This window comes from Cucumis sativus, chromosome 3 (assembly GCF_000004075.3).
Source record: "Cucumis sativus cultivar 9930 chromosome 3, Cucumber_9930_V3, whole genome shotgun sequence".
Classification (NCBI taxonomy): Eukaryota; Viridiplantae; Streptophyta; class Magnoliopsida; order Cucurbitales; family Cucurbitaceae; genus Cucumis; species Cucumis sativus.
In genome coordinates, this window is record NC_026657.2 from 11201472 (window position 1) to 11228210 (window position 26739).

At 36.1% G+C, this 26739-nt stretch overlaps 2 protein-coding genes across 3 annotated transcripts; one reads left to right on the plus strand and one right to left on the minus strand.

Annotated features, from left to right (window-relative positions):
- Window positions 1–821: 821 nt before the first annotated feature.
- Window positions 822–3145, plus strand: LOC101211228 (DNA-directed RNA polymerases II, IV and V subunit 9A). The gene is made up of 5 exons (XM_031881860.1): window positions 822–916; window positions 1065–1121; window positions 1221–1296; window positions 2378–2536; window positions 2791–3145. The coding sequence occupies exons 2-5, from the start codon at window positions 1093–1095 to the stop codon at window positions 2869–2871; spliced, it is 345 nt and encodes a 114-aa protein (XP_031737720.1). The 5' UTR covers window positions 822–916; window positions 1065–1092; the 3' UTR covers window positions 2872–3145.
- A 542-nt stretch (window positions 3146–3687) lies between these two features.
- LOC101214610 (bromodomain and WD repeat-containing protein 1) lies at window positions 3688–26739 on the minus strand. 2 transcript variants are annotated; one of them, XM_011652779.2, is made up of 24 exons: window positions 26318–26739; window positions 24121–24481; window positions 23688–23842; window positions 23217–23456; window positions 20337–20446; window positions 20164–20241; window positions 19972–20072; window positions 18914–19011; window positions 18715–18830; window positions 18448–18551; window positions 18292–18369; window positions 17645–17723; window positions 17022–17190; window positions 11104–11174; window positions 10127–10207; window positions 9962–10032; window positions 8647–8743; window positions 8487–8546; window positions 7663–7717; window positions 7170–7570; window positions 5182–7011; window positions 4485–5066; window positions 4338–4396; window positions 3688–4194 (listed from the first exon to the last, which is right to left on the minus strand). In XM_011652779.2, the coding sequence occupies exons 2-24, from the start codon at window positions 24474–24476 to the stop codon at window positions 3999–4001; spliced, it is 5187 nt and encodes a 1728-aa protein (XP_011651081.1). In that variant the 5' UTR covers window positions 24477–24481; window positions 26318–26739; the 3' UTR covers window positions 3688–3998. The 2 variants fall into 2 exon arrangements, with proteins under 2 accessions (XP_011651081.1, XP_011651083.1); XM_011652781.2 differs by lacking the exons at window positions 23688–23842; window positions 26318–26739 and having other exon boundaries at window positions 24121–24256.

The window sequence follows — 26739 nt, forward strand, 5'->3', positions numbered from 1 at the left end:
ATGTATATATATATGCATGTATATATATATATGTATGTATATATATATATGTATATATATATATATATGTGTATATATATATATATATATATATATATATGTATATAAACCCTTTAGTCTCCTCTTGTAAAATTATGGTATTTTCTTTTTATTAATAATATAATAATGAACATAATAATAATAATATGAAAATATATGATAGTCGCAAATACAAGCATTAATCCTTTTTAAAAAATTGTAAATACAGTTAAGTTTGTGTATTGTCTATAAGAGTCATCATATTACAAGTTAGGTCTATTAGCGATAGTAGTATATAACTTTGCTATGTTTGCCACTTTTATAAATATTTCAATACTATTATAATATTTCTTGTTATAAATAATTTCAAAAAACAAGACGTAGAAATCATTATTAAACATATTTATGTTTTTTTATTCTATAAAAAATAAAAAATAGAGAACAAGGAAAAACAACAAACTTGAAAACATGATCAAATGTGCCCTAAATTTTCACTCAATTATAACTATTGTATTGTTATTTTATGAGATAGTTGCAAATTTAACAATTAAATTCAAAATAATTAAGTATATAACAACATTTTAAAAAATTGTAAATATAGCAAAATTTGTCAAATTTTATCAATGATAAAGTCTATCACTGATAGATTATACGAGTCTATTAGTGATACAAGTATAATTTTGTTATATTTATAATTTTTTTAAAATGTGACTGTATCTTTATTTATTATTATTGAAAGGGCCGTCCATTACCATTACCCCTTTTATTCACTTGATAATTTTGATTTGGGCTGTGGAATTGGAAGCCCATTTACAAGTCTACACTTTCTCCCGCCATTGGAAGAAAGCTCTTGTGTTCGGCTTGAATCCTTGATCGACGTTTCTGGAAGGAAGCGCAGGTGATTTGGGATCGATCTTCTTCTTCGTTACACTCTTCAAAATCTCTCCTTTTCTTTTTTCATACCCAATCTTAGACTACCCCACTGATTCCTTCTGATTATCAGCTCCTAAAGCCCTAGCTGAAATTTTGTTTATTCTCTAGCTCAGGCTTCTCTCTTCTTCTACCCTCTACAAGATGAGTACCATGAAGTTTTGCCGGGAATGGTATGCATTATCATAACCACACTCTCCTCTACTTGCGCTTTCGTTCCTATGAAGTTTCCCCCCGAAAATGTTGTAACCATTGATATTGTTATGTTGCAGTAACAACATTCTCTATCCGAAGGAGGATAGAGATGAGAAGATTCTTCTCTATGCCTGTCGCAACTGTGATCACCAGGTACCATTATTCTCTTTCTTTTGCATATTTCAATTTGTTTTGAAATGTGAACTTTTTTACTTTGTAGTAGTATTAACCTAGGATAAGAAAGGTTATTTGGGCCTGATTCAAGATTATCCCCTTAAATGCTCGGGCTTGCCTCTTTAGTTCGTCATCCTGTGTTAAAGCTTTCCTTATGGCGTCATGTTATCTCAGTTTTTTAGCCTGCCCTTCTATGAATTTGGATGGACCCCTTTGTTCTTTGGCTTTTATAGTCCACTTTCACATCTATAAATTTCAGTAAGGGAAGATTTATGAACATTATGATTTAACTAGTTATCATCTGATAGTATGAAATGCTAACGAGCCCATAAAGTCCTTTGTTGTAGATATGCATGTACAACTGTAATCATAATTTGAGAAAAATGGTAGAAAGGGCCTCTTGTTTCAATTAATCCAGGAGACGGAGTGTAACCTTTAAAATTTTTTAGGATGATATATATAACTTGTCTAATTCTGAAGGTTCCAAGTTTGATCTAATTTTTCATTGATTTTAGACTGTTACACTGTTATTTCACTCCCGGAGTTCACGAGATTGTCCAAGTTAACTTTCATGAGTTATCTTTGATTCTCCGGTTTCTTCGCATTTGTTTGTGTTCTTAAATTCTTTGGCATGTTAGCTATGGTGGAAAACTGGAAGGTTTTGAGCCTGCGACCAATTGAATTACATACCTTATGTACTTCTATACAGTATATGTTTTCTTGATGGACCGTTGTTTGAACTTCCTCTCTGCTTTTGTGTAACTAATTGAAAGAAATTTTAATTTTTATCTACTGGTAGATAGACCTGCTTTCTGAGAATTGTATTTTAACCAATATAGTAGCCTTTTTTATTTGTTCCTAGGATTGCCACAAAATCACCCCATTGATGGGGGTGGACATATAAGTATCCATAGTTTCCCCCTGCTGTTCTCTCTTCTTTGACTTACTAATCCTCTTCTCTGTGTATGGAATTGTTTTATTTCTAGATATTGATGATTTCTTCCCTTCTTATTCCCAGTTCGTAATCATTCATTTTTTTATATATAAAAATTGTTTACAGGAAGTCGCTGACAATAACTGCGTCTATAGGAATGAGATTCATCATGCTGTAGGAGAACGCACTCAAGTTTTGCAAGATGTTGCTGCAGATCCAACTCTCCCTCGCACTAAAGCTGTCCGATGTGCTCAATGCAACCATGGAGAAGCTGTTTTCTTCCAGGTCCACTTTTTGCTTCCGAACTTTGATTTACAAGGCTTGAGCACGAGCACTCTTTTCCTTTATTCTCTCGATTGTTAACGTCATAGATTTTCAACACATGCTTTATTCTTACAACTCTTTAGTAAGGTTCTCTTGAATGAGAAATATCAACTGTTAGTTTGCTTGTGTAATTGTGTGAAATTCTGTCAAGCTGCTTGGAGGTTTCATCATGTTTATACATGTATTAGCCTTGATGTCATTGGTTGTGTGTGCAGGCCACTGCCAGAGGAGAGGAAGGTATGACATTGTTCTTCGTTTGCTGCAATCCAAATTGTGGCCACAGATGGAGAGATTGATATCATACACATCTCCAATATGCATTCTAAGTTTAATTTGCACACCAAATGTTTTAACCATTTCATGCTTGAAGATGTTATCTTTTGCATGGTGGGTTTACAACTGTACTGATTGTCTATGTGGGTTGCTAAGAACCATCCTCATTGCAACTTCTCAATTTAACTTCCCAGAGATGTACTGGAACAATGCCATTTGTCTAAGTTTCGTTTCACTCTCAGCTTGGAAAAATTAAAATCTTGAAGAAAAAAAATCGTTAAAATGTTATAGCAAAAATTTATGAAGCCGATTCTATATTTTAAACTTTGGTCATTTGTCCTAAAAATGCAACAAAAATGATTATAATTCGGAAGTGTTTTCGATAATTTGCAGTGGTCGTGATCAATTCAATTGTAATCGAAACAATATTTAAGAATAACCAGCTGATATTGTTACACTAATAACATTTTCAGTTGACTGTAATGGCAATGATAGTAGTAAATTATTTTAGTCTACTACGTTTAAGATATCTAAATAGATGTTTTAAAAAAATATCTGAATAGATAAACGTGATTCAATAAGTGCTAATTTTACTTGTTAGTTCCTTTCGAAATCTGTAAACTAATTTTAATTGAAGGACAATGTGAATAGTCCTTTTCAAAATTTATTAAGAAAACCCGAATAAATCAATTTCATTTTGGGAAATTAAACACAATCTTTTAATTTACTAAATGGAAAAGGGATCTCAAATAAAAATTCATTTACAGTATTAATGTTAAACTCTTTGCTGTATAAGTTAAACATTAACAGGTTTTATTTATAGGCATTAACCAAAGATGTTTGAATTGCTCAATACGGACTCTTCATTTGTTATTGCCGTGGGTGTTAAATATAGCTGTATACACAAATTAATCAAGGTGGAAAATGGCAAATCCCCCCCCCTCTTTCCCTCTATAATTTCCTAGTAAACCTCAATCTTCAATCGAGAGATTATCTAAGAATATAAATAAAAGGCGCTGTTTAATCAAATAGGGAAAAAGAATTAACTACATACAGGAGAAACAACCCAAGTGGGCTTCTTCTTCAACCTAACATTGGCCAATAATTTCTACCAAAATTCTTTGAATGCTAAGCTGTATTTTACAAGAAACTATAGAGGTGATATGTTGCGATCAAACCAGTCTGACAATCGTCTAATTTTCTTTGACATGTCTTCATTCTTTGCCACGAACGACTCAAAATTCGATAACATTACCATGAAGTCATGCTTCAAAGCTTCCAAGCTTCGGTAGTAATCATTCTGTAGTCTTTCCTGGATTATCTCAAGGCACAATGGCACAGGAAACCTATAAATGTACAAAAGGTCAAAATTATCGATTATATCATAGATGAGGATATTTTGAGTAAATTACTTGTAGTAAGGAACTTTGATCTAGAGGATCAACACGAGTCAACAAAATGTTCACAAAATGGATTTTTATTTAACTACCTGTTCTTGTATTGTGTCTTTCGTGAGAGAATCATCAAATCTTGAATCCCAAAACGACCCTGGAATTTTAAGGACAAAATCAGAACATGGCCATCTTAAGACGTGTATAATCAGATAAACATTATAAACCTTGAATAAGTAGATTACCTGCATAGAAGGTGACATTAATTTATCAATGGCCATTAACAACTTTGATTTGGTTTCATCATCTATTCGAGGCTGTTCCCACTGAATAATAGTATCATAGAGCTCCCAAGGACTATGTAAATGTGGTTCAGCAGGATCACTCCTATACCTAATTGTGTACCTCTCCCAAGGACTTTCTGGGAACTCTGAAGATTTTGCCTGCACAGAGATAATTCGACCATCCCACCAACTACCATCTACTCCAACGTCATTTTTCCACCAAACTTTGCACTTGTCCCTGAACGTCCAATTCCTCTGCATTGCTGCTTCGAACCGAGATTTTTCAACTAAGAAGTCAGGGAAGCTAGTCAACTCAGGAAGAGTTAACTTGAACGATTGAAGGTATACTTGGGAAGATGGATCTATGAACTTGAGTAGCATTTTACAGCAACTATCTCCAGAACCTGCAGAAGTTGAATAAACAAGCTCCACAACCTTACAGAACTCAACAGCTCGTATGGTTCCTCGGTTTGATGTCCAAGGTCCCATGTCTTTTATGTGGCAGTAATTTGCACAACAGTGTTGTATGTATTCCTGATGGCCCTGTAGGAAAGGATTCACGTTCTATTAATAATCAATGAAAACTATAATTAGCACCAAATAATAAAAGAAGGAATGTAAGAATCAAGCTGCAGGAAACCATCCATCACATACTTACCTGCCTCAGATACGCAACTTCATCTCCAAGTTGGGGAATATATCTGGAGCCACCCTCATGTGCAGGCATCATTAACCACGATCCTTTTCTGGCATACTGAACTGATTTTCTTCTGTCTACTGGATTTATGTCTTGAATCAGAGTACCCCTTCTGTTTCGAGTGGATCTGGATCCAACTGTCATCCTTGAGCTTGATCCCCACTCTTCACTTGGAATATGGGATCTGTCTGCAGAAGAATTTCCAGAGCGTCTTGATTTCTGTTCAAGTTCTTGATCCTCGTCTGACTTTAGATCATCACCCACATTATTTAGATCATAAGAGGACTCCTTAAACCTTATAGACCGTGCCTTACGGAGCATAATTTTGTGACTGTCTGCATCAGCAGGTAGACTACTGTTGCCCAAGGCATGTTCTCCTGAGGCACAACCATTGCTATCTATATTGCTCTTTCCTTTGTTTGACTTGGATCTTGTATAAACTGCAGTGTACATTTTGTTTGTCTCAACTGCTTGCAACTCTGATGAGTTGCATAAGGTTGAAACTGGCTTTTCATCAACTGCTATGTCCATATCTTCTGGGCAATTATTTCTAAGATCAGAATAAGTTTCATTCGTGACACTATCTTTCAGCCCATTTGGATGCTGAGGGCTTCCAGATACTGTATTGTATTCATCATTCTTCGAACTTTCATCCAAGGATTCTATCTTATGCTTCAAAGAATGTTCAGGATCCAAGGAAATACTCTTGAACCTTATCTTTTTACGCATTGGTGCAGTATTTTCAGTTTGCTCAGGAGCATGAGTCCCATTTTGTATTGAAGTGGTGGTTGCGTCAGAAGAAAACATGATCAAATTATTTGAATCATCATGGTCACATGACTTGCTGTTGCCAACGCATTTAAGCTCTCCACCATTAACCATCTCCTGAGAATGCCCAGAAGCATTGTCATCCTCCTCCTTCAATTTTGTGGGAGATACTGTGTCCATTTCATCTGAACAAAAATTCACTACCTTTGCATGGGGGGATGGTGCACCAAAATGATTTTCTCGTTCTAAATATTCATGGACTGCATTCTCATTTTCATTATGATCGCCATTGGGAAGTGAACTAGATACTGCATAAGCATCAGAAGGCATGGTATCCCCAAATCTTATGCGCTTGGATGAACGAACCCTGGACCCACCCCATCTTATGTTTCCGTTTGTGTAGACCTCAGTCAGATCAGAATTTCCATCAATATTTACAAATTGCCTCTCAGATCTCACAAGATTCTGACTGGTTTCAATAACTTCCTTTGGTGATCTTGATGAAGAGCTAGCCACATCAGCTGTGTTGGAACAAGAAAGTGCTGTGCTTAGAGGAGGATCACCCTTATTTAGATTCTTAACGGAGAACTTAACGATCAGCTTCTTTCTGTTTCCGGCATCTACACGAGATTCAGGAACATCAAGAGATTTTGTTATCTCCTCGGCTCCATATAGGAATACTTCTTTCCCTTTTGAATGCTTAATTCTGTTTTGCAATGACCTTTCGTATTCATCGCTCTCAATGTCTGAATCTTCTAATGTAGATTCACTTTCTGAGCAATCACCTCCCGACTCATATTCTTCTTCTCCATCTGTAGATTTTCCCTTAAATGATGATATCCAATTGCGAGCATTACGTGCTGCTGCTCTTTGAGGTCTTAAGGACTTGGATGCTGATTTCTTTTTGGAAGGCTTATGGCCAGACTTTGACTTCCGATTCCTGGAACTCCTAATAGCATCACCTTCATACTCATCCATATTTCGTCTTTTAACACGCCTTCCTGAAGAAGTCATGACTTCCATCTGAAATGTTGGTGGAAAGAAAATATCAAGAATATGAAGGAAAGAGTTTTCTTTTGGAGAAAAATGTTAAAAGATGGAAAAGGATCTAAATTGGCGAAAATTAATACATCAATTGCAAAGAGAGAGAGAGCTGCAGAGGAAGAATATACAATACTCACGTCTGCCTTTTGTTTTTTCCTTTTTGATCTTCGAAGACCATCGGCAGGAGCATCGTCAATCCCTGTGTCTTCAGAGCTGCATTCTGGATCGGTTGAGCAATTCGAATTTAGACTTCTCTGCTCCCCACCAGTAGAATAATCTTCAGTGACGTTGTATTCTGAATCAGTATCCTCGCTTTGCACTTCATTTTCTGGTCCCCAATCCATTGCATCCACAATGTCAGGCAATGGTTCAACCAACATGTCCAAGTCTGCCAATGGCAGCAATTGGTAATCGGGGTCGAGATTGAAGTCGGGCCCAACAGAAAGTTTTAGAGAAGAGGGACGCCATTCAACACTCATAGCACCTAAACGTCTTTGCTGGTATGCAGTCTGATAAGGTTCTGGATAAGGTATCATGCCTACCATTTTTCATTACACAAGCAACAAACACAAAATGAATTAATACCAAAACTGGAATCATATACCAACATCAGTTAGAGAAGAGGGAAACCTGAGTCGGAAAGAAGATCTTGCAAATTCCTTCTGTAAGTACTGAGTTGGGTTTCCTGAATCAAATATTTGCACAATCGGTATGATAAAATATTATAAGAATTAAAATGAAAGTAAAGAACAGAGGAAAAGAAAAGAAATACCAGTTCTCTTTTTCTTTCCTCAATGAAGCAACCACTCTCATTGGAAAAAAAATGAAAAATTGCAAAGGCGTACAAAAAACTAAGTACCCAAAAAAGAAGGTGTTTAGAGGGTTGAATAAGAAGCCTAGTGATTCCACATGATAGGCACACATCCCGCCAACCACAAGAAGCAACCTTTCTCACAAAAGGGCGAATGGAGGAGAAACTCCCCATTCATAACACAAATGTCCCTCTGATAGGCGAGCAAACATAGACTATAGGGAAACAAATTTCAAACCAAATGCGCGAACTCACATCTCTAGGGGATGTGACACAAGTCTTCCTTCCCCCTCCACATTTCTAGAGGATGTGGTTTGCAAAGGTGTGTGCTTTCTTTTGGGACCTCTTAGGAAAGAAAAGCAATAGAGTATGCAGAGGTGTGGAAAAGGACCCTAGTGACATTTGGCCCTTGGTGAGGTTTTAGGTTTTTCTTTGGGCTTTGATTTCAAACGTTTTTTAAAATTAGTCCTATTTTACTCAGTTTTTTTGGTAATGTCTTTGCTCTCTTTCATTCTTTCTCAATGAAAACAATCATTTCTAAAAAATATTAAAATGTACGCAAGCTACCCAAGCAATTATCACAGACCAGTAGAAATCCCTTCGGTGTGAGTTTCATAACAAATATCGTAAATAGTTTTCCTACCTGGTCAATTACATTGCCGGAAGGATCCTGAATAAGTGGGCGATAGTCACCAAGAAAGAACTGCAGTAAAGGCAAGACAATCAGTGTTCAAAAAGGTTCGTAAAACATATGATCATAAAGGAAGAATAGTGCTCAACAAAATATCAATGAACTCAAGTACCTGATCATACTTGGCATCCTGTTGGGATTCTCCCTGCCCTGTGCTTAATATATATAGCTGTCCAACATCATCTGAAAGTATAATTGATGTCCCGTCTCTGTATCACAAAAACAAAACTAAGACATTATCATTTTACGTAAGGGATACATGGTAGAAAAGCAAGCCCTCAAACTAACATCATCTTCATATGAAAGAACAAAATTGGTTCGATTATGCACATTGCACAATCAGCTCAATGCATAATGATAAACTATGATGAACCTATTACACGGGTTCTTTTCTTTTTTTGGTAACTACTACTTTCATTAAGAAAAAAAAGAATACAAGGGCATACAAAAAAATGACAAGCCCCAAAAAGACCCTCGCTAAAGAAAGGGTTTCCTACGGGGTAAAAGAGTGCCTATAAAGTAATTACAAAAAGCATTGATACTGAAGTCCAAGGGAAACATGAAAAGTCACCAAAGACCAAACCTTGCTAGGGTCCCTCTCAATACCCTGGACATTCTATTGCTTCTCTCACCCCACGATAATAATAGCCACAAGAAAACATTGAATTTCTACAGTTCAATAATTCACAGTACTATAGTTGTTGAGGCTTATAACTTGAAACACAAAAGAAGAATGGAGAAAATCGACTAGGTTTTCTTTAAAACATATAATAAATAAATATAATAAAATGTCATTGTATTCAATGCAGACACTAATAGACATCTATTAATATATATTAATGATGGATGATAGTAGTCTATCAATGTCTATCGACAGTGAAATTGTAAATATTTTGGTTCATTTTACTATATTTGAAAACAACCCATAGAAAAATGTAAGCAATTATTTTACGTAAGAAAAACTACAGTAATTTTTCATTCAGAATGAGAAAAATTACAGTATTGTGAATTAAAATTTTAAAAAATTAGAGCTTTGTCAGAGATTGTTATAAGAAAGAAGGGAATTGGGGATACTTCTTAATTTCTCTTAGAAAAAGCAAGTCACGCATTGAAAAGATACTGTACTGGTTTTACCTGGGCATCATAATCTTCACATTTATTTTTATTAACATTCCTTTACGCATTGATACAATTATCAAAAAACATTAAACATCACCTACAATGACGAAAAATAAAAAGACGGACTTCATGACATTATGCAGATTTCTCCCTGGAATGTCATTCGGAACTCTCAAACATAAGTACAAAATACTACCTCAAGAACCATATCATTTCACGGGAGAGAATGCTCTAACAAATGTGAGAACATTAAATTAGAGATAAATAAACATGTAAGGATCAATTTGGGAACTTGAATATGAACTTACGATGAAAACTTCCCATCAACCAGTTTGAAGTGAGAAATTTCATATATCCGAATTGGTGTGCCTTCCCAAATCTAGAATCAAATAACATTATATAAAATAGAGGTTCTTATGAAGAAGCAACAAATAGAAATTATAACAAAAACTGAAGGGAACCCAAAAACTCACATCCCAAACTATCGTCTTTCCATCATATCCAGCACTCATAGCAATTCTCGGATTGAAAGGATGAACATCGAGTACATATGTCTGCCAAGGATATGAAGGATATAAGCAATCTTATAAGAAATTACGACTGAAAGTGGATATATTTAGGCCTCGTAGTGCATTAAGCAATGAATGGCGGTGTCTTTTCAAATGATAGAAACTACTCATATTATTATAGCCGCTTCACTCTTATTTTCGTCATTTCTTGCTACTGATGTATTAGAATCCAATTTGTTTACAACAGTTGGCATTGACTCATGGGATAGATAGTTTCAAGTAATAGGCGTCTGCAATTAGTGTGAGGTATTGCGTTATTTAGTTCCTGTTATTAGTCTCAATCTTCTGAAAATTAGTTATACTGGCCAGACTTGACCAAAAGTATCTTCTGGTAAAATGAGTCATAAAATCTAAATTCAAGTCCATGTAACAATTTGAAACAAATATTGAAGGAAAGTCAGTATGAAAATATGTATGATGATAATCCTTAAGTCATAATATACTAAACTGTTCTTAATGTAAAATTTTCTGCAAGTCATTCACACTCTTTGAAACCACACAGACAGACACTGCTCCTAAATCCTTCCTCTTGGTCATATTTAACAGTGTTAATCCTAGTCAGATTGGTATCAAAATCATCCAAATCAATATTTTTCAACACTTTAGTAGCTTAAAAGACAAAGAAGTCTTGATTGGTTTAGCTCCAACAAAACACAACTTCTCTTTGTCACAACTTTTAAAACAATTACATCCATACTATTTCCAACAGTTAAAGACTTGCCAAAACCCTAGACAATAAAAGCTAAAGCATGAAACATTGTAATGACATAAATGCAAGAATAAAATAAGAATCTTTATGATACTCTGACAGATAGATCTATACAAAATTCATCATGCGAACATGTTAAACCAAAAAATTCACGAATAAATAAAACACTTACAGATTCAGTATGACCTGTCAAAGAGTGAACTAAGCTGCCATCAGAAGCATTCCAAACACAAATTCTACAATCTGTACCACATAGGAAAAACTGCTAGGTTGAGAAACTAATAAATCATGCTCCTAAAATTTACTAAACTATCTGAGATCCCAAGGAAACATATTTGTTACACCAGCAGCCCTACTAGAAAAAAAAAATTAACCAAGAAAATCATGATATAGAAAACAGAGATCGAACAAACAGCAATATTGTTCATTTTCACACAACATAGCATTATTACAATTTGTACAGTAAATGCATTTGTGTCAGTCACGGTTTTAAATGTTCACATCTATAGAAATGTTGATGCCTTGTCTTAATTTTATGGAAATGTTAATAAAGTTTTTGTAACTTTTCTCTTGATTGTTTTTAGAAAAGAAACATTTCATTGATAAAATGAAATATGGGAACCTCCAAGCACCAATAGGTGATTACAATAAATATTTCTAATTGGAAACTAAATAAGAAAGACTGAAATGATTGTGAGTTAGTTTTGCACCAATACAGAGCAGTAGAAAGAGTAAAATCTAGGAAGAGGTCAAAACTTGAAGATCTCGGAAAAGACGATTATTGCGCTTGCCCCAGAAGGTCCAAAAAAAAGCACAAACAATAGCTAACCAAATGGTTTTCTTAATACCATGAAACGATGACCAACCAACGTAGAAGCAAGGCTGAAACATACGCCTACAACATAGCATGCCAGAACTGTAAAGCATAGGGACAAAAAGGGATGCACAGCAGATTCTAAATTATTATGGCACGTGTGGCACGAAGGGGAGATGGACATATAGGGCAAGCGTCGTTGGAGACAATCAGCAATATAATTGCTTCTAGACTGAGTTCCCAAAGGAAAATTTTGATTTTCTTTGGAAAATGATCCATCCAAATAGCAGAATAAACCTCCTTAACATGAGAGTCAACAGATCCCACCAAATCATCCTGAAAAGATTTAACCGTAAACGTGGAGGAAGGATCAATGATCCAAATCCTAATCAGGAAAAAAGCGAAAACGGACAAAAGATAATAAAAGGGGCAAAGCAGCCCACTCAATAGATTCTAAATCATTTAGATCTCAACGGAGTTGCAAATCCCAAGCCTCTGCCCTGGACCTAGACATCAGCAACCCTAACATTAGAGGAGTGAGTAAGCCGAAACAGATGAGGAAAAGCCATACAGATAGCGCCACAAGAAAACCAAAAATCCTTCCAAAAAGAAGTCAATGTACCAGAACCTAGCTGAATACAGGTACGATTGGCCACCAGACCAATAGTCTGACAAATGAACCACCAAGAAAATTTAAAATGACCACGAACAACCATCGGGCATATGCATGTGGGGGAATAATATCTAGCCACAATGAGATTACGCCATAAAGCAAAATTACGACGGTGAAGATTTTTTTATATAGAAACAGCTTTCATTGAGAAAAAATGAAAGAATACAAGGACATATAAAAAAAAACGCAGCCCAACAAAGCACCCTACCTATAACAAGGGGTTCCAACTAAATAAATGTTACCTAAAAAATAGTTATCAAAGGTCTTCAAAAACGAAGCCTAAAGAGACACATGAAATCTAATCAATGTTGAAACCTCACTATGGTCCCTCTCTCTACCACAAAACACCGGATTATTCCTCTCCCCCAAACATCCCAAATCACAATGCACACCCCAGCAAGCCACAGAAAACACCATTTTTCTCTTAAGGGCGGATGGAGGAGGAACTCCTTTGGCCAACAAAGATAAAACCAAACTCCTACATAAAAGAACTCCACACAGCACACACATATTGGCAATCCCAAAAGAGATTATCAAGGTTTTCCTCTGCCTTCCGACAAAGCAAACAACAAAAAGGCCCAACGAGCAGAACCCTCCTCTTAATAAACCTATCAACAGTGTTAACCCAAACAAGACTTGCTAAATAAAGAGCCTAACTTTCTTAGGAACCTTAATCCTCTAGACCACATCGAAAACAGATTCCCTAGAGGAGGAGGGATCCAAAAGTAAACTGAACAAGGATTTACACATAAAACCCTGCGAATACCAATACCACCCATCAATTTAGATTGTTGTGTAATCCCAAAAACTGACGAAGAAGCTTTCATTAAATTAATTATTCAGAGGAAAATGGAGCTCTGACTGGTGATCACATTTCTCAACAAAGATCTCACCTTCTTTCTATGGCAACAAACCAAGAGATTGTTTGAAGAAAACATTGAAAGTTGAAGTGGCCTTATTAAGAAGATGAGAATACCAAATTCATCCACAAAGACATTGAAGATGAACCTCTTAACTTTTATCAGAACCTTTTTACAAAAGGCAAGGGCAGCCATTTCCTACCCCCAATCTCTACAATGAGACCCAATTTTACCAGGACAGGATGCTGCCCTTGAACTCCACTTCAAGGAAGAAATATGTGGCTATCAAATTAAGCACCAACAAATCACGCAGCTCATTGGGTTCACAACTGCATTTTGTAAAAAGATCGTGGAACATCCTCACATGATATAAAGGGAGTTCAATGATTCCTTTTTAGAATGCCTTCTTTGATGGTAGCCTCAAAGAGATTTACATGTTCCTTATCCCAAGAAGATAGCCACAGAAATGTGTGAGATTATAGGCCAATGAGATGACTAACATAGAATGCCCCATGATGTCTCCACCGCCTCCTACAAGGAAACATCGAGGCCCAACTAATATAGAACCTTTAGTCAAGATTTGATCCAAGGTGCTAACTCTTTTATACCAAAACTAATACACAAAGAACTCACCTTCTTGGAAATCTTCACCTTCTAAACCAAGGGGAAGATAAAACCACCCACTGAGGAAGAGCTAGGAGACCAATGGCAAGAATCACCCCTCCCCGGCCAAAGGTAAATAGAGGTGAGGGAGAAAAATGAGTCGAAATACTATGCTTCCCTTTAGTCAACAGATGAAGGAAACACAAGGACAGAGAAGGCGAAATCTGCCTAACCAAGGACAGAAAGGAGAATAAATTATATAAACAGAGGAATAAAAAGCAGAGGGGTTTATCCCCCAAACACTTGTCTTTCCCGAAAAAAGGTATCTCTGTCATTCCCATTGTCAACATGTATAAACAAAGAAAGAAGAGAAAAATCAAACACAATAGCTTTCCCATGGATTTCTAGAAGTTCCTTTTAACCTCACCAATCCATACAAAGGGTTAAGATTCGTACTTGCTAACAACTTAGGGCCAAGTACTTGCTAACAACTTAGGGCCAAAAGGTACCAACTTCACGATAGAATCTACAAAGCCATTTAACTAATAGAGTTGTGTTTCATGTTCTGTTATTCCCAATACCTAAACCCCCAAGTCCAAAGGGGCCTAAGACCACTTCCGAACACACGAACTGCGAATGACCCCCATCCACCATTTCCAATAAGCTTATCCATTTCCTTGCGAATTGAAGACAAGAACTCTAAAAAGAGACAAGTAAATAGGGATGTCACTTAATACATCCAAAGCGATTACAATTTACATTGCATTATAAAGAATTAAGGGTGAGCATGCATGATAGACCGAAAAACCAAACTGACCAACCAAACAAAAATTGGCCGGTTGGAGAAGAGGAGTCATCTTGGGAAAATTACAATCAAGGTTGGTTTGAGCATTTACTACACCGACCATAATAGTCAGTCCGGAGACGGATTGGTCGAAAAATCGACTTCGAATGATCGATGCTTAGTGCTCACCCCTAAATAATTAAAAGATGACAACAATGATGGTTTCTTATCCCAAAATAGTAACAGATGACAATAGTTTTTTTTTTTTTTTGAAAAGGAAACCGAAACTTCTGCAATAATATAAATTTTGAAATTTGAATTAAATATTTTTACAAATATTTTCTACTCATAAATATTGAAGTGACAAATGTAACCACGGAAATGTCTATTTTCCTTTCGAAAATTGCACTTTTTGGTCCCTATGATTTGAAGTTTGTTTCAAAATTGGTTCCTGAGTTTCAAAATTGAACGATTTAGTTCCCTGACTTTTAGGGAATGATCTATCATAATTCCTTCACTAACGAAATCCATTAAATATTAACAAAAAGGCTGAAGAGGCTTTCAAGAAATAAAATTCTCTCCCATCTTCTCCTTCCTCTTCTTCACCTATGCCTTGCCATCAACTCCTCCTTCAGTCGGAGAATCCGCCAAAGAAGCTTGATGGGTTGCCTTCAATGATGTCTCCAAATCTTCCCATTGAATAGCCAGTAGCCATTTCAATGATTGTACATCCAAAAGCCGAAACATCTGTTGGAAAATCCTATTATTCACCTCTCAGCAACCCCTAGTACCATGAAAGCAGGCCAATGAAAAAAAGCCCCAACTTCATTACCGAAAATTCCATCCACAAATTTTACACAACCTAGATCAGATATTTTCAAACCCTCATCACTCAGTAACAAATACCGACTCTTGATGTCACAATGTGCCAATCAATTAGCGTGGTATTCCAATCCTAAGAGAATCTAACACAAAAAGTAACAAATACCCACTCTTGATGTCACAATGTGCCAATCAATTAGCGTGAAGGTATTCCAATCCTAAGAGAATCTAACACAAAAAATATTCCGATCATTGATTCCTCCATCCACCCATCCTTGCTTTGAATTGCATCACACAATGTCTCCTCCGTCAAATAATCCATGAACAGATTGAACACCGACAGATTGAAGGCTTAAGGTTCAATGTCAAAACCTAAGCATTTGATTAGGTATGAAGCACTTGGATTGAAGAGATGGAGAGGAAGGGAAAAAAGATTGGCATCATGGAGAGAGAGAAAGAGAGAATAATATTATTCATTTTTATTCTATATAATTATTTAAATTGTTGTCTTATTTTTTAAAAGTTACACCAGCACCTCAATTATTTTCTATGCTCAAATCAGTTTGGATCTTTGATGGTTCGTTTAGCGCCAATGTGCGCCAGTTACTAAGGGGACCTTATTTATAAAAAAAAACCTTTTTCTAATTTGGGTTAATTTGATAAAAGCGATTCTAGCAGAGATTTGGTTTGAACGTAACCAACGCATCTTCCATGATAAAAAAAAGGAATTTGGTTGACATCGTAGAGATTTCTAAAAGAAACGCAGCAGCTTGGTGTTCTTCAAACGTAGAATTCAAAGATCACTCCATTCAAGACATCTACCTAAATTGGACCGCCTTCATCGGATGAGTTTCATTGTAGTTTCCCCCGATTGCCAGTTCAGAATTAGTGCTTCTGTAGTTTGGATGAGTTTTATATTTATTTCTGCCGTTATGTTTTTACTTTTCAGCCTTGCTTTTATCTACCGTAGGTAACTTCTGATGTATTTTTGGTTGTTACTTTGACCTTTTCACGACCTTAGTATTGTTCTTTTACTTTGGTCTTTTCTTTGTATTTTGGATATGATGAGGATGCTATGGGGGTGTCAACCTAGTTGAGATGTCCGAGTGCACCTACTAATCCTAGCTCTATCTATCTCTCCCCCCTTTCTTGGCTTCCCTATTATTCTCATTGTATGGCTCTTTTGTACATTGAGTTTATTAATAATAAAGAAGCTTGTCTCCTTTTCAAAAAATATTTAACGATTTCTGTTGTAGAGGAACTAAAATAGAGCATTTCCTATATTCTCAGGAACTAAATTGTTCACTTGCAAAACCTAGAGACCAATTTGAAACAAACTTCAAACATCAGAAACCTAAGATGTAAGTTTCCTTTGTTTTTTTTCAACAAGAGAACTTTTAATTGAAAAGATGAAAATAGAGGCTAGTTCAAATCAAACTTTTCTTTCAAGCTTCGAGTAGTTAACAAAAGACTCAAAAAGGTGTTCTACATTATCTATATATATTTGTTAATTTGTTAGATAAAAAAAACTGACCCATTATAGCTGCTAGGACAAAGCGATTATCTAGGCTCCAAATTATCATATTTACACCACGAGGAGTAGGAAGAATCCTCTGGCGAGGGCCGCCTCGGGCAGGTTGCGGGGGCATGGGTGGAGGTGGCACTTTTAAATGGTATGCACGGGTCCAGCGACCAACCTTCCCCTGAAACAAAAATTTGAAAGCAATGGCAATTAGATATCAGAGTGATATATAAAAACTATATTTCCCCTGCTTAGTACAAGATTGCCACTCTCTTTTAATGCTTTAAGTTTATAGCTCTTCAATACTATTTTTTATTGCTCACAAACTATAAGCTCAGGTTGTACTGTTTCCTTTAAGTTCTCCTTTGTCATAGTTCTTATGTGGGATATGATGGTGGTTATAAGAGGGTGTCAACCTAGTTGAGATGTCCGGATGCAGCTACTAATCCTATTTTCCTTTTTTGTATCTCTTGTACTTTGAACATTTGTCTAATTTCATTATCTTAATGAAAGGTTTATTTCTTGTTTAAAAAACTATAGTTAATTGAACCAAAGAAACCTACAAGAACCACTTTCCATCACATTAAAGAGTAGACACCAGCATAAAAAGAAAGGAGTCGTGTGTAAAAACTTACATGTGACCTCCGTGATCTTGGAACCCAAATAATTGCACTTCCATCACGAGAACAAGTAACTATATTGTCATAAGTAAACCTGGGAACCACAAAAAGGAACTAGTTTAGCATAAAGATGCACTATGTACCCATTTTTATTTATTTATTTATTTTCTTCTAAGCCCATATACTGATACTATTTTCCATTTTCCATCCACACAAGCAATGATTTTTTCCTTTGGTTCCTTGGTCACATTTTGCCAAAAGTCCATCTTTATATACTTGACATGAAAATGGATATCAATTGTCTCTCAATTGACTTTCCACCAATTTGGTGAAGAAATGAGTGGTTTTCACCCCAAAATGCACCAAATGGGAATGAAATGAAAAACACTCATTAAAATCAAGAAATATTATAAAATGAGATATTTTATAGCCTAGAACTTATTGTGACAAAGCATGCAGAGCAAACTTATAAGTCCTAAAACCTTAATAGAATTACATAAAAAATAAAAATAAACCCCGCAAAATTTCAAATCGAATTCTAGTCCAAAAATAAAATTAGACAAAAACCAGATGAAGTTAACAGCAGTTGTTGACAATATCATCCTATAGACAGATATCCTCTAACTCTAAACTTTCTTCCCATCAGAAATAGCAAAACAAACCAGGAGTTTTTGAACTTGTGAACATTGTCTTCCTTCGCAACATCGGTAGTAGTAAATCTCGATGCTACTGCACATCCACTGCAGAAATATAGCAAGAGTAGATTAGCATGAAACTTGTAATAATAAAAAAGAACCTATACAATAAGAGGATCTGACCTGAATTGCACATAATTGACATCATTCTCGTGGCCAGCTAACACATCAATCTCATGATTTGGTTGGTCTGGGTTATCATTGTTTCCTTTACAGGCACTCCAAACCTGCTTGGTAAAAGATCATATGAAGATTAGTTAACTAACTGTCTTCTTTGTCTATAGGAGCTAGGAGCTTATCCTTGCTTCAAAGTTTAAAAGCTACGCACGGAAACCATGCAAGGGATTGAAGAAGATTAAGAGGCTATTTGAAGAAAACAAGTAATCTTACCCTTGCCAGAGTGTCAGAACTACCAGTAACAAAAATAGTTCCACATGCATTAAATGCACAGCAAAATATTTGATGGCTCTGAGGAAGAGTACTCACAGAAGATCCACCATTTCTTGCTGCAGCCAAAAAAAATGTTGCAAATTAAGTTTTAGGCAAAAAAGATATCAACGGTATCGATAATGCCAACAAATCAGCCAACCAGTCACAGAGTCCAAAGGTTTTGGAACATAAATCCGAGGAGCACTCTGAGAAGAGCTCCGAGCATCCCATATCCTACATGTTCCATCATCTGACGATCTACACAAAATAAAGAAATCCAACAAAGTGATTATGTAAAAAAGCACCTGTTTCATTTTCTAGTGGCAATATGGAGGAAAATAGACAATAAAAAACACATCTTTTTAATGAAGAGATGAATAGTGAGACTACCACTCAAATGATGAGTGAAAAAGGAAAAATAAAGATAAAGGACTACGTACAAACAAAAACCACAACAATCTTAAAAACCTAACGAATATAACTTCTTCAAAGAACAAAAGAGAGGCAGCAATGAAAAGTGTTAGCATCTCAGCAAATAACTGACACATCAATTTGCATCAGGAGAATTGTCCTTCCACTGTCCACAGAAGTTGGAATTGGCTTCATAAAATTCCAAAATCACGGAATTGTTGGTACGCTTGTTCCAATCAATATGCATTGGGTGTTCAAGAAGAATCCAGGAACAATATCTTTCAGCTCCTATGTGGTTGAAGCTCAAGTCCAAAACCAAAGATGATTAGGAAAAATGTTAAATTTAGTCTAAAAAGCCAAAGAATCTTTTTGACTCAACATTCTTGAATGGGCCGACAGAGATGTAGCTAAGTTTAACACATCTTGGCAGTGCTCTCAATCTTCTCCTTTTATTTCTTCCTGTTTTTTTGGGCTTGCTAACTATTCCTCAAATGGTATGTGGCAATTAGGGAGCTCTTTTGCAACTTCAATGACCCTAGAGGCAGAAGAGATCACATTTTCACTCTTCCCTTGGAACATATTTTGAACTTTTTATCATTAAATTGCATCTTCGATGAATCTATAAGTAGAAAGGATAACATTCCTACTCATCCCTTATAACTTGAACATATGTGTAACTTCCAAATCATCAATGTAAAGGCTGCTTCTTGTTTGGGGAAAAAACACACACGCACAACAAAAACATCAAAAAAGACGGGAAAAACACTAAAGCGGCTAAGCTAAATGATTAAAAGGAATCGGCCTTACGAAAGAAGCTGGTATGCAGCACGAGGACTAAAGGCAATTGCAGTAACAGCACCAGTATGTCCTCGTAAGACTGAAATTGGTAGCCCATCAGGCAAACGCCACTGTAATTTAACACGAGGGAAGTCAGGTAAAGGTTCATTTTCCCACAATATAAAAGTGAACAGAAAAGAACCATCAGCAAAGTGAACTTACAACACGGATAACAAAATCATTTGAAGATGATGCCACCACAGCATTGTTAGAGCTAACAGCAAGGTCAGTGATATCACCCTTTTGAAGAGCAAAATACAGTAACATATAAGCACACTCTACACAAGAAATTCTGAATTGTGCCAAGTATTCTACTCCTGATAATTAAATCTCACCTCATGTCCTCTACAGCTTGCCAAGCAATATGCAGTTTCCATTGACCAAATCTTGACAAGGCGATCATCTGACCCAGTTATAACGTACCTTCCCGCACGGTCAAAAATTGCTGTTGAAAGTAAAAAGAAAAATAAAACATTAGCTAGACAAAGAAATAGTATGCAAAATTGGTTGGCCCAGGTATATGAGATGGTATTAGAGGGTATTTAAATCAATTATGAGGAGATAAAAATTGAAGAATCTGCAGTAGCAGCAACTGAGTACTTTTTTAATGAATAACCGAACTTTTATTGGGAACAAATGACAGAAGCAACTGCGAGTCAGTTGATTCCTATCAACAATTAAACAACTCAGTTTTAATTGTTTAACCTCAATGATAGAAAGTGCATACACAATTTTACTGTCTTTGTTAAACGCCAATCCCTTGCAGCACAGCTGTCTCCAAAATGGTATGGGGCCCACTAGAATTAATTTAAACCTCCTTAATACAGCTGTTAATGAACCAATTAGAGAGAGAAACAAAGATAAAGCCCCCTTAATTACTACCAAGAGTAATAACGTTTTACCCTCCACAGTAATTAAGGATTCAGCCACTCCTAAACAGCTGCCAATCTCTGAATCGGCCACTGCAATTCCTTTCGCATTCTGCCCCGGGGCCCACTAAGAATCTGGTATCTCCAACAAGTTTAATTCATCCAAAGGAGGTAAAACCTTTCAAGCACTGAAAATCCTTAAACACTACATCCGAAAGCAAACCTCTTTCAACAACTTATGAACAGCCCTCTTAAAATCTGAACTGAATGGTTTTTGCTCCCTCAAAGTTCCAATTTCTGCTCCTTCATAGATCCATCGCACAGAGCCATCCATCTTGGGAAAAAAAAACCCGATCTCCTGGAGGTGTGCAGCCCCAAAACTCAGTTCTCTGATGGTTTCATCAGATCAGTATCTATAGGCTCCCCTACCAAGTCTTTTCATTATTCCCAACTCCCCAACCTCAACACTAACGTAACTTTATTGCAAGGTTCCCCCTATCATATTATCAATTCATCTGAGAAGCATCTTGCTGAGGCTATAGACTCTCCTTTCAGAGTCAGCAGTGAAGATTCAGTGGGTTTTCTAGGGGATTTTGATCATAAAATTACAGCAAAGATAGAAGAGGCCGACCTTACTGCACAATTTGATGAAACTGTCATCCCCCCTTTTAAAGTTCCCTCGAAATTGCCTAAAGACCTGCTGTCTTTAGTCAGTGATTGTGGCATAATTCTGGTCTAAGGGGTCAGCTTACTATCTTCATTCACTCAACCCCATGAAGATTATTTCTTGGAACACAAGGGGCCTAAAAGATACCTCCAAGAGAGCAGCCCTCAAAAAATTCATAAAAAATTGCAATCTGGACATTGTCTTGATTCAAGAATCCAAAATGGAAGCTATCAATGCAGTCTTTATAAAATCACTATGGAGCTCTAGAGATATTGGTTGGAACTTTTGCATTCTAATCCAAAATGGAAGCTATCAGTGCAGTCTTTATGAAATCTCTATGTTAACAAAGCTTCTTGCAAATAATATTGCATTTAGTTGCCAATTGGCACTCTTTTTGTAATCACCTTTAGGTGCTTGGAGTTTCCCCTTATTTCATTTTTATAAATGAAATGTTTGTTTCTTACAAAAAAGAAAAAGAAAAAAAAGGGGGGGATCCAGTCACCCCCATGGAAGAAGGTGAGCTTGGCATCATTAGCATTCAACATAAAAACAAACCTCTTTTGGCCTGGTGGATTTGGAGAGTTAATAATGAAATCGATGCTTTGTAAAGAAAAGCAATTGCCATTAAGAATGGTTCAATTCACTTTGACCAACAACCCAGGATCTCAACCATCTTATCATCAAAGGGTCCTCAATTGCTTTAAAAGTACTGTTTACAGCAACATCACCTTTAAGGTCAGCAGTGGTACCCATACGCAATGCTAGTAATAGGATTTTGAAGGATGATTTCCCATCTTTATTTGCTCCTACTCTCAATAAAGATGCTGCCATCACTGACTTTTGGCATTCTGAATCAGCAACATGAGACCTCAAGCTTAAGAGGCACCTCACAGAGGCTGAAATTAATGAATAGGCAAGGCTTTCATATATGCTCACTGACAGTAATGATTTGGTGCTTTGAAACTCAGACCATAATGGATTCTCCACAAAATCTTTGGCCAGAACTTTGTTAGCCATGGAGTTCAATGCAAAGAATCTTCATACAAATTGATCTAAACTGGAAAGTATCCCAAATCCCAAAGAATTTAAATCATACTCATGGGAATTTGGCCACCTATGACTCCCAACACTAATGACAAGCTTCAACAAAGAACTACAGGTATCTCTATGTTGTCTCGTGTTGTATTATGAACACTGTGCGCCCAGAAACTCGCAGCCACCTCTTTGTCTCGTACTCCTTTGCAAGATCTTTATGGTATTATATCACTTAAGTTTTGTTTTGACTGGTCAATAACATTACCAACGGATCTTTGGACTCAAATTAAATATTATTCTCCTTGGACATTCCCACAAGAATGGAAAGAGACTCTTTGGCTTAACTTTACATGGGCCATCATACAGTCATTACAGCATGAAAGGAACTTGGGCATCTTTACAAATACATTACAGCTGTAGGACTTTGAATCTTTTACTTCTTGTGTTACTTACACTGCGCTTAATTGGTATAAATGGTTTTTCCCTTCTGTAATTTAGGCTTAAGCTCTCCTATAGCCCAATGAAAATGTTTTTTGTCATTGAATAGGAACCTCATTTGTAATTTATTTAACCAATGAAATTCTTTGATCACTATCCAAAAGAAGAAGAAGAAGAAAAAAGTTGAAAGAGAGAAAGAAAGATACCACAATAGACAGCATTCCTATGCCCCCGTAGCCTCTTTATGTTTTGCATTTTCTGAACCATTGTCGATGGCTTAGCAATTGCATAACATGCTGCACGTACAGAAGGCGCACGTTGATGTCGGGAGAAACCACCTCCAATTTCTCTCAAACTTAATCCACGAACAGAATCAGCTTTCATATGAGGCCAACGCATATGTGCTGGGGGACCACTTGGTTTGCTAACTCCTTCATGTTTATCATCTGAGAATCAGGAATTTTCCGGGGAAAAAATGAACAATAACTCCACAAAGCAAAAGATAGAATAGTAGTCTAGAACTTCCACTAAAATAATTGGATCAGGCAGAGAAACAGCATAAGAAAGCATTGTTGGTATTATAACCTAAGTCTTCACTAATAATCTCCAAAATCCCAGTACACTGTATAATATAACAACAGATTGACAAGGAAAAGGTGCAAGCAACTATCACTTACAGCTCAAAAGTGAAAATGTGCCCGTTCCCAATAATGTAGGCACATCAGCAGCATTTGGAGCAATTCCACCACTCATACCTCTAGATGGAGGGGCCTTGTTAAGTATCAATTGCTTCAAAAGTTTTATCAGGTGATTCTTATCGACATGGGGATACCTTTAAGGGTAACAACAACATAATAATAATTATACCACGGAAGGCTACAAAAAGTAACATTACAAGATAGATTTACTTTTGTATGTGTTGAATCAAATTGAATAATGAACAACGGAAGAAGCAAGTACCAAATGCACAGATTTTTCTTCCCTTTTGTTTCTCAGTTATGTAATAGGATTTTCATTAGTAATCTTGAGGCAAAAATACCACCACCACCCCACCCCCAAAGAAAAGCTACAAAAGAAGGAAGGCACAAGTGTTTAGCAAGAAGAGCATACCTCTCCACTAAGTGTTGGTAACTTAATGGAAATGACAAGCCATCGTCATTTTCATGGCCACTATGCACCCCATTTCTTGAATACCATGCATGATATCGTCGGGGTAAAAGCTGGTGTTCAAAAAGCTCATCCCACAGAAGCCCACAAGTTCTAAGACATGGCCCAGATGAAAGAAAGTGCATAATAAGAAAATATACTTCTCTGGGGTCAATTTCTACATCAGGCTCCAACGTCCGATTTGTCTCAGGTTCTTCAAATTGAGTTTGTTCGTGCAACTTAATGGGAAAACTTGAATGTTTCAGGTTAATTGAAGGTGTAGAACCACAAACAAACTTTCGAAGAGCCATATTAGTCATAAAACCTACAAGTAGAAAAAAAAACAAAATTTTCACCAATAAAAATCTCAAGATCAAATACTTAGTTAAATCAACATTCTTTTTTATAGGAAACAGTAAGCATGTATCAATATGATGAAATATAACACAAAAGAACTTCCTACTAGATAACTATTTACAAAAAGTAACTTCACTTTTTTATTTGTGGTGGTAGATAAACTATAGTTACAAAAAGGAGGAAATAACTTGCTTTGAGTGATAGCTAAAAGAGATGTGGATTCACTAAAATAACTAAAGTCACAATATTTATCCATGGTGTACGTTGTGTTCCAACCAAAGATTTCAAATGGAAGCAAAAACATTAAAAAAAATAAAAAACCAGTGAAACATTGTTGAAAAAAAAAAAAAAAATTATAATAGCAATAGTAATAATATAACAGGAGAAATATTAAACAAAAAGTGAAGTGGGGTAATCGAACCTTTAACCTCTGATAGTACAAACTTTATGTCACTTGAGCTACGGTCATTTTGGCAACAAGAGAGATATTACAACTAGCATAGGACATGATATCTTTCGTTTGGCTTAATATTTAGTCTTCTTTTTCTTTTTAACAAAAATAATTTTTTCATTGATAAATGAAATGATCGAAAATGTATTCAAAGATACAAACTCCCCAAGGAAGTGAAAAGACAACAAATCATCAAATAACAAACGTAACTCTAAATATTATAAGAGTCTAAAAATAACCTTGTTTGGTCTTAAAGCTCTAAAGTTATCTAGAAGGTGACCCCCACAACTTTGAAATAAAGAATATTTCTTCATGCCCATGGTTGATCCTCCACCTGAGGAACTCTCAAGTGACCATCTAGTAATATAATAAAATCACAACCAATGCACTAAGGGGGTATTTAGCCTTTTGAACAAATTAAACTGAAAAAACCATCAACAAACTAGATGGTACTTTAAAAAAATTGAAAATAAAATAAAGTCCAAATTTGCACTCTTCCCCAATAAACTCCAACTTCACTTCTTCATCCTCTATAAACGCTCATTCCCTCTCAAGTGTAATTTTCTTACTTCGGCTTCTGTAATCACGGTCATGCCCATATGAATTCCTTCTCCTAAAACATCTTCCTCAAATACCTCCTCTTTCTCTGTTGAACTTTTGGCCATTCAGCAAAAAAAACCTCTCAATCTATGTCCCACTCAAGCAAACCGATGAAGAAAAATTGGAGAAGAAAGCATTACTGTCAACCCGTATGGAGTAAGTTAATAAAAAAGTGTCCCATGTCCTCCAGTTCTCTCGCAACTGATCAAAGGCAATTAATTCAAAGCTCTTGAAGAGGAAAATCATATTGGGCGATAAGCGATGTGTGAGCAAGCACACGAACGTGCGAGAGATGGAGACAATAACCCAGTTAGCAGTAAGACTAGTGCCGTTCTAGTCTACTCTTGCTCAATGCTCATCTAATTTCACAAAGCGTACAAGGAAACAACAAAGCCAAAGTGAACGTGAACCGCATACCAAAGTAATAAATCGGAAAAAACCAAAACCCAGACCTACTGAACTGAAGGAGTCATGGAATTCATCCAGATGGTGAGTCCCAGAAACTCAGAAACTCTTTTCTCCACCTTTGAAATCCAGACCTCTCAAAATCCATTGTGCATCTCTATTCCATAAACTCTAATTCAGTTTTATTGAAACTCCCCACATGACAAATTAACTAAAAAAGAAGTAACATATACAATTTCATCATACCAAATTTTAAAAACATACCCACAAAAAAAAAAAAAAAAAAAAGCCCTACACAATATTCAAAACATTTGCGAACACCCAAAACGACTACCATTAAATAAGTACCTTCAATGGGGTTAGCTACAAATTCCCAACAAAAATTGTACGGTGGACAACTGCATCTTTAGCTTCTGAGATTGAACGACTGTGCTGGATATGGATCAAGAAACTGAATAAAGAATTGAAGTGATGAGATATCGTGAGAATGCGATTGAAAACTATGGAGTGTGGGCGAGGATGGAAATTATAGGTTTAGATTCTTGAAGGGAGCTCCAAATTTTTCATTGAGAATTTCTGTGAGAGTTCATTCTTCTTCTATTTTCTTTTTTTCTTTTTCCTTTTTTTCCTTTTTTTTTCTTTTTTTTTTTTTCTCTTTTTTCCCTTCAGTCTACAGGAAGACGAGCAAATACAAAAAAAAACAGCGAGACGAATAAAAAGGAAATGAGAGCAGAATAGAGAATCGAACGAAGCGTTTTGAAGTTTACAAC